The following is an 8,786-nucleotide window of genomic DNA, read 5'->3' as shown; positions in this document are numbered from 1 at the left end:
CAGGCAAGAATACTGGAGTGGGTTGCCATTTCCATCTCCAGGGGATCTTCCCAACCCAGGGATTGAACCTGCGACTCTTGCATTGGCAAGCAGATTCTTTACCACTGAGCCACCAGGGAAGTCCTCCATGTCGCTCCAGTGATTATCAATATTGAATCTTATATTAATTACTAACTTTCTTGTACTGGACCTCACACTTACTTCCCATTCTGCAGAAGAATATTTTAAAGCCAATTCCAGATATTTTATCATTCCTTCCATATATCAGTAGGTACCTACTATATATATATATATTTAACATAAGTTCCACTGTCATAGCTTATGAAATTATGACTAATTCTGTAACATTCTAATACTGGTCCATATTAACATTTGGTGAGCACTTCCTCTCTAGAAGCCTCAGTTTCCTCCTCTGTGAAATGGGGACAATAATGGGTTGTTTTGGAGAGGCAGTAAGGTGATCATGATCACTGGGCCCAGTGCTGGCCACAGAGCAGACCTTCAGTACATGGTGATCACTTAGTGTTACTGTGTGGAGTTGGCAGGATGACCCAGTGGGTGCCCTTTTAACCACCCCTTCCCCTCCTGTGTGTTCCCCAGCTCCCGCCTCCCCCCTTCTCCTCACTCTTCCTTGTCTCCATGCAATTCGTCTCACCTCTATTTCTCATCCTTTCTTGCTTTAGCCTTACTTCAGTGTTTTCAACCCTCAATCCTCATAGTGTGGTCCATGGACCAGCAGCGTCAGCATCCCTGAACTGAATCCCAGTCTGTATTTTAACAAAATCCCTTAGGGGTCTGCTTGCATGCTGTAGTCTGAGGCCTCAGTATGACCTTGGGGATCATATACCATTCTTTGCAGGAAGCATTCAGGAAGAATAGGTTTGATCAGGCTAGACCTCGTAACAGTAGACACTTTGATTGCCTTCATTCTGCTCCACTTTATGGCCACCTGAGATGACCACTCTGCCTGGGGAGTCCTGGCTCATCAGCTCTGGCTGTGTGACTTGGGCCTGTGACTTAACTTCTCCGAATCTTGGTTCCCACATCTGTAAAATGGGGACAATGACGTACCTACCTCCTGAGGAGAAGGGGGGCAAAGAGATTATAAAGTGTGTGTGTGTGTGTGTGTGTGTGTGTGTGTGTGTTTTATCACAGGTAATGATCAGCAATTTCATCACAGCAAGAATGCTATCTACAACAATAATAATAATGGAATCAACGCTCTCCTTATAACCACTCACCATCTGGTTCCTGTTTTACAGATACAGCAGATGAGGGCTTACTGGGGTTTATCACTTTTCTAACACATCTCCAGTATTTCAGGGTGAGCGCTAAGGTCAGGAAGACCTGGGTTCATAGCCCTGCTCTGTCACTTAGAAGCTCTATGTGACCTCAGGTGGATTATTTCTCTCTGTACCTCAGTGTGCTCATCTGAAAAACGGGACTTATAGTAGCCTTGACCCAAGAGTGGCCATTGAGGGGGATTGAGGAATGGATGCTGGTAAAGCCCTGGGCAGTGTGCAGTCAATCGGAGTAGCTGTCAGAGATACCGTCTTAATTGTCATTGCCAAAGTTAAAGGATGTGCTGGTCCTTACTCTTGAGCTACTCCGACGGGCTCCCCTCGAGGGTCCAGGCTATAGACTTCCCTCCCAGCTCTTGACCCTATGACGTCACACCCCCCTTCTCTTCCCTCCCCAGGCCCCGCCCGCGCCGCCATCCAGCCCTGCTGGCCCTCGGGTCTTGGATCTCCGGCAGCACCTGGAGCGCTGGGGCCACAATCCGGAAAACTGCCCGCACTTACGGGTGTCCGGGGGCTGCTGCCGCGGACCCCTGGTGAAGATGGGTGGCCGTATCAAGACCTGGAGGAAGCGATGGTTCTGCTTTGACCGCCAGGCCCGCCGCCTGGCCTACTACGCAGGTAAGCCCAGCCCTGCTGCCTGAGGTGCCTGGGCCCCCAAGCCTGTGAAAGAGACCACTCCAGACCTTCACCCCAGAGACCTAGCAGCCCCACCCCCAGTCTCTCCTCTCTTAGGTCCATGTATGTGCCTGGAGCCCCCCAGTCGCTTCCTCCTTTAGCGACCCAGCCCTCCTTGGGTATCACTGTGTACCATTTTAGCTCTCCAGACCCCAGTTTCCCCATACCCAGGAGGAGCATTATCAGTGCCCAGCCCCCAGATCTAGGGTTCCAAGCTTCTCCTCCTTCCTCTCTAGGGTAATCGATGATTCTGAACCTCTCCTTAAGTCTCTGCCCTTCTCAGGGGCCAAGGGACTTGGGGACCTAGGATTCCAGCTCCCCAGACCCCACCTCCCAGCCTTATCCATTCACCACACCAGTCTTCCATCGACATTCACTCACCTCCTAACCACAGCGCTTTAGGGACCTTCAGATTCTATCACCATGCTCCTCACCCCAACCCCAGTCTCCGGACTTGGGCTCAGAGACTCCTCTCTCCCTTGGTACCCTCCCCGCCAACCCCAACCCATCTCTCACTGGCTCTGTTTCTCCCTCACCCCCCTCCATCAGACAAGGAAGAGACCAAGCTCAAAGGTGTCATCTACTTCCAGGCCATTGAGGAAGTCTACTACGACCACTTACGCTGTGCCTTCAAGGTGAAGCCCCTGTTTGGTGCTGCCCTGCCCTCATGGTTGGAGCCCTGCCAGTCAAATCTTAGCTTATCCCCCGGGGAAGGGCCACCCACAGCCCCTATTGTCAGGGTACTCCATCTAGCACAGGAAATCCAGACAGGTCATTTCACTGCAGGGACCAAAAATTAAGAGCTCAGTCTCTGGCTCTCAGCCACAGTTATTTTTCTTGGAACAAAAGTTTGAGAGCAGAAATTTGGGAAACTCAGATGCCAAGTCAAGAATGAATGACTGAATTGGGCAAGGTGGGGACTGAGGCCACCTGGGAGCATTGAAAGGAGAGGATCATTTCTTAGCATTTTCTCACAATTGCCAAATGGGAATGGGTCCCCTGGTGTCATGTCAGATTTATTTTTCCCCAGAGAATTCTGGAATTGGAACATTTATAAAAGTGCAGTGCCAGAAACTGATACAATGTTTAGAAAGCTCTGGAGAGTAACTGTGTCTTTAGAGCTTAGGTTGGAATCCCAACTGTGGGACATCAGAAAAGTGACTTCCATTCTCCAGCCTCAGTGTTTTCACCTGCAGAATGGGCACTCTTAAACCCATGTCTCCACAGTTGAGGTTAAAGACAGAAAATGGTCGTAAAGGCTTTACTTAATTTGGGGTTGGCAAGTAGGTACTCAATATATAGGTTGTAGACTAAAGTTTTCCCAGTTACAAACCAGGGAGACCTAGATTTGGAAGAGGGGAAATTTGAATACTTGTATTTCTAACATATGGACTTCCTAGGGGACTCAGTAGGGCTTCCGATGGTAAAGAATCCGCCTGCAATGCAGGAGACCTGGATTTGATCCCTGGGTTGGGAAGATCCCCTGGAGGAGGGCATGGCCACCCACTAAAGTATTCTTGCCTGGAGAATCCCCATGGACAGGGAGCCTGGCAGGCTACAGTCAATGGCTCGCAAACAGTTGGACATGACTTAGCAACTAAGCATAAGGGGGCTCAGTGGTAAAGGATCCGCCTGCAGTGCAGGAGATGCAGGAGACACAAGTTCAGATTCCTGGGTCGGGAAGACCCACTGGAGGAGGAAATAGCAACCCACTCCAATATTCTTGCCTGGGAAATCCCTGGACAGAGGAGCCGAGCCTGGCAGGCTACAGTCCTTGGGATCACAAAAGAGTCGGACACGACTTAGCGACTGAACAACAGCAACAATTTCTAATATAGGAGAAGGTAGAGAAGGCAATGGCACCCCACTCCAGTACTCTTGCCTGGAAAATCCCATGGACGGAGGAGCCTGTAGGCTGCAATCCATGGGGTCGCTATGAGTCAGACACGACTGAGTGACTTCACTTTCACTTTTCACTTTCATGCACTGGAGAAGGAAATGGCAACCCACTCCAGTGTTCTTGCCTGGAAAATCCCAGGGACGGGGGAGCCTGGTGGGCTGCCGTCTATGGGGTCGCACAGAGTCGGACACGACTGAAGCGACTTAGCAGCAGCAGCAGCAGAGCTGGGGGATTGGGACATGGGTCCTTCCTTTAAATTTCTCTTGCTCCCATAATTCTCAGCGCCTTCCTGTGTTAATTCATTTAACCCCCATAACCCATCGAAGGAGGTAACATCATTTAGGAGGACAGATCCGCATACATTCAGGGAGTTTAAATTACTTGCCCAACCCTACACAGCCTGTAAATAGCAAGGCTGGAATTTGAACTAGGGTGGAGTCATACCTGTTCTCTTAACCACCTCCACTCCGCTACTTATTCCAGAGCCCGAACCCTCGCCTAACGTTCTGTGTCAAAACCTACGAACGCCTTTTCTACATGGTGGCTCCCAGCCCAGAGGCCGTGCGCATTTGGATGGACGTCATCGTTACAGCGGCTGATGAGAACCACGCCCCCTAATTGATCACACCCTCTGAGGGGACATCTCAGTGAAGCTCCGCCCCCGCGCACTGCCTCGAAGCCACGCCCACTGCCGGGAAGCCTGGGCGCGCCCCTTTAACTCTCCAGGGAGTTTTGTGGGTTTGTTGGCTCAGCTGGTCTGAGCCGCGACTTTTCCGGGCTGCAGGTGCCTTCTCCGGATGGGAAGCCAGCCCCTCGGGCTCTGACCCGGGCTGGAGGAAGATTGCAGGGACGGGAAGGAACTATTTATTGTTGCTCATGTGATACCGAATTAAACATGGAAGAAAACAGTTTGCTGAGGTTCCCAGCACAGACGTATGTGACCCCTCGAACCCTAGGCAAGGCATCTGAGTTACGGGTACCCAAGACAACCAACCATCCCTCTCTTTAAGGAATGGAGGTCTTCCTCAACCCCATGGTCTTGGATGGGAGCAGGGGGTGGGTATAGAGAGGCGTGTGGCAATTTTGTTTTTTCACTTTGTGGGTTCGCCTGCTTCCACCCTTTTCGACCTGACTGGGCAATTTCTAGGCAATTGGCAATTTCTAGGAACTCCTAGGCTCCTGCCTTCCAAGCCTTGGCACATGTTATTCGCTCTGCCCTTCACTTAACCAGCTAGCTCCTTGTTCTTAGCGTCTTAATTGGATTGTCGCCTTCTACAGGCAACCCTTCCTGACTCCCCCACTTGGATCAAATACACCTTCTCCTTTGAGCTCCCCTGGGCTACAGTCCATTGGGTCACAAAGAGTTGGACACGACTGAAGCAACTTAGCAGTCACGCGCGCACGGTCCATTCCTGAACATCCTGGGTCATCATTGGTGATGGATCTTTGTCCCGACAGACTGGGAGCTCCAAGAAGGCAGAGCCAGGGCTGCCCTGGTCATAGCTGTATTCCCAGAACCATAGGGCACATTTCATTCCATGAAAGGGGGAAAAAAAAGTTATCCTTTCATCTCTCAGTCTTGGTGAATAATATACCCAATGTTCCCTTTGCTAAGCCACCTTTCCCCTCTCCACCCTACTCCTCATCATTTAGGTCATAACTCAGATGGTTCCTTCTCCAGGAAGCCTTCTCTGATTCTTCTGACTGAGTCAGATGTTTCCTCAGGGCTTCCAGTCCCAGCCCTGATCATTCTGCCTACACCTTCCCCACTGGAGCCTTGACTGCTCTGGGTCATCCTTGCTGATAAGTGTGTTTCTTGTGCTGGGCAGGGGGGAGCTCCAGGAGGCAGGGGTTGGACTGTTTCCATCACTACTGAGTCCTTGACACACAACAAAGCACCCGTATGCAAACTAGGTATTGAGGGAATGTCTGATGGTTGAAAAATTGATGAGAGAGATGCTGAGGATGGGGCGGTGGTAAACAGGACAGACAGAACTTTTTACCCTTTAGGTCTCACCCAAGGTGTCCCCTTGGAAAAGACCCCTATGCTGGGAAAGATTGAGGGTGGGAGAAAGAGGGAGGGACAGAGGATGAAATGATTGGATGTCATCACCGAGTCAATAGACATGAGTCTGAGCAAACTCCAGGAGATAGTGAAGGACAGGGAAGCCTGGTGTGCTGCAGTTCATGGTACGCAGAGTCGGACACGACTGAGTGACCTAACAGCTACAACAGCAACAAGGTGTCCCCTCCTTCAGGAAGCTCTCCTTGATCCCTGGTGGGCTTCCACAGTCCCTTGAGCTCCCCAGATACAACCTTGACCACTTTAGGCTGTCCCTGTGTGGAATAGGCCTTTTCCTCCCTTAAACTTCTCTGGAACTAGGCATTCAATTCTTCTGGTTCCCATCGCCTCTGGTCCTGGGTGTCCTGTCCCAGGATTCCTTAAGGATCTAGTTGTCCTCCTGAAGCCCCAGAATGCAAACAACCCAAACCCCAGGCCTTTGGGGACCCCAGCTGTTCCTTGGCCTCTACCTCCAGGTATGAGATATCTGGATCTTTGGATTATTTCATCCCTCAGCCCCTCTGCAAACTGGGTCTCCTTACAGGGACCAGCTTCCCAGGCACTTCCCAACTCACGGGGTTGACAGGTCCCTGCATTCAGAAGAGCCCTCTTGGACTTAATCATCTGTGATTGCCATCTGGAAATTCTTAATTTTGCATTTGAATTTGCATTTTGGAAGTGAAGTCTGAAGGGACATGGAGATTGATCTGGAGGGATTGGGGCCTCGGCTCAAACAAAGTCCCACACCTGTCATCTCCCACCTCCCTGGGATAGGTTCTGTCTGCCTTCCCCTCCTCGCTCCTGCCCTGTGACCTCTGCCATCCACAAGCCCCAGGAGGGGCCGGGAGCCCACAGGAGAGTCAGACACTTGTGCCTCCTAGCATCTCAGGTGGGGCACAGCCGCGGGCAACTGGTGGAAGGGGAACCCAGCAACCAGAATGCTTTCGTTGTGGGGCAGGGTCTCTAAACACCTGTGAGGGTCTGTGCTTGTCCCATGAGTATCCCTGTGCACAAGGGAACATGACATTAGACATTAGACCAAGGGAACATGACACATGGGGTTGGGAGAGACAGAGAAAGAAAGGAAAGTAGCATTTATTAAAAAAATTTTTTTCCTTTGGCCATGCAATGTGATGTGGGATCTTAGTTCCCAGATCAAGGATGGAACCCACGACACCCCCTGCAGTAGAAGCTCGGGGTCTGGACTGGACTGCCAGGGAAGTCCCCAGCATTTCTACTTTAGTACCTTTCATTACACTCTTTCCTGCCCTTTGAACCAGGTCCCCATATTTTCATTTTGCACTGAGCCCAGCAAATTATGTAGCCGGCCCTGGCTCTGACCCCTCCCCTTCTCTGACGCATCCCAGAGGGAGTGGGTCTGAGGGAGGCTGGGAACACCACCGGGCCCAGAGCCTACCCTTCCCCAGGGGACAGGAAACCCATAGTGCAGATGGCCCCAGGCTTGTCTGACACCCTGGCATGACCTCTGGGGCTGGGGACCTGGTGCCTCCACACTGACCCTCTGTTCATCTCTCTGGGGAACAGATTCTCAACCTGTTTGCATTGACCCCTGTGGAGGAGATCTGGGGAGAGTCATAGACTAATTATAAGCATAGACCCTGCATTTAAACCTCCCTGTGTTCTCTGGTCACAGGCCATGTTGTGGGGGTGGGCGGGGGGAGCAGGCTGTCAGCACCCAGGATGCGGGCAGGCCTGAGCAAGAGGAAACTCCCCACCCTGGGTCCCACTCCCTCCCAAGACGCCAGCTCTTCTGGTCTGGCCAGTTGGGGTTCCTCCCTGAAACTCTCCCACGCAGCTGGGGCCTGCAGGGCCTCCTGCTCTGGAGCGCACAATAATAATTGTATTGTCACCCTGCCTCACTCCATCCCTCAGGAGATAGAGGGTTTCAGACCCACTTGGCAAAGGAGGCAGCTGAAATTCAGAGAGGGAGATGGTGTGGCTGGAGGTCACAGAGTGAGAGGATGGCAGAGGCAGGGGTAAAATTTTAGTCTGTCCGACTCCAAACTTGAAATTTTGTCCACTGCCTCAATCCACCACGAAAGATTCTTCTCTCTTTATTATAAGACACCTCAGAGGCTCAGAGAGGTGAAGACGCTTAGGTAGGGTCACACAGCAAACCATAAGTGGGGCTGAGATTCCAAGGCTGGGAGGCAGGAAGGTTAGGGGTCAGTGCTGAATGACTTCACAGTCACTCACTTTCTCTCTCTGAGCTGCGGCATGATGCCAAGTGACCCAGCCTAGGTGACTGAGGTACTAGTCATTGTTGGCAGTGTGTGTGGGGGGAGGTACCCCATGGGGTCCAGGGAACGGATAAAATTTTTATGAACACAGCCGCTATTTTCCTGCCACAGGTAAATCTCATCATCTATTAGGAGAAACAAAGTAAGATTACAGCTGTAGCTTTAAATAATAATAGAATATAAATAATATATAATATACATAGTCACTTATATTAGTTTATATACGGGGATGTTTAGTCACTCTGGTTTGCCCAGAGTTCTTATTTGTTTCTATGTTCAGACATGGGAGGCAGTGGTCCTGACTGGATCTCACTCCATCACGGTCACAGTGCGGGCCTCATCTGTGTTGATGCAGGGGTGGAACGGCGCACACAGGCCTCCAACTCCCAGTCATCAGGGTCGTTGCTGTCCTTCTCACCCCGGAGACTGCCCTGCTCCCTTCCTGGTCCCCTGCCCTCCTTTTCTCGCCCCTACTATGGTCTCTTCATTTTTTACAGAAGCCACAGTGGCATTCCACCCTGCCTTTATCCCTTTCTTTTTTTAATACTGGAGAAGGAAATGGCAACCCACTCCAGTATTCATGCCTG

General features: G+C 51.2%; 1 protein-coding gene across 1 annotated transcript in view; it reads left to right on the top strand.

The window, feature by feature from the left end:
• PHLDB3 (pleckstrin homology-like domain, family B, member 3) overlaps window positions 1-4,784 on the top strand; it is a 27,444-nt gene extending 22,660 nt beyond the window's left edge. The window contains exons 14-16 of the mRNA XM_010852544.1: window positions 1,700-1,919; window positions 2,526-2,611; window positions 4,360-4,784. Of these exons, the coding sequence (XP_010850846.1) occupies window positions 1,700-1,919; window positions 2,526-2,611; window positions 4,360-4,494 (441 nt within the window). The 3' untranslated portion in view covers window positions 4,495-4,784. The remainder of the gene's footprint in view (window positions 1-1,699; window positions 1,920-2,525; window positions 2,612-4,359) is intronic.
• The last annotated feature ends 4,002 nt before the right edge of the window (window positions 4,785-8,786 follow it).

This window comes from Bison bison, unplaced genomic scaffold (assembly GCF_000754665.1).
Source record: "Bison bison bison isolate TAMUID 2011002044 unplaced genomic scaffold, Bison_UMD1.0 scf7180017864313, whole genome shotgun sequence".
Classification (NCBI taxonomy): domain Eukaryota; kingdom Metazoa; phylum Chordata; class Mammalia; order Artiodactyla; family Bovidae; genus Bison; species Bison bison.
The sequence above is the reverse complement of the archived record's forward strand: the minus strand, read 5'-3'. Positions and strand labels throughout refer to the sequence as shown.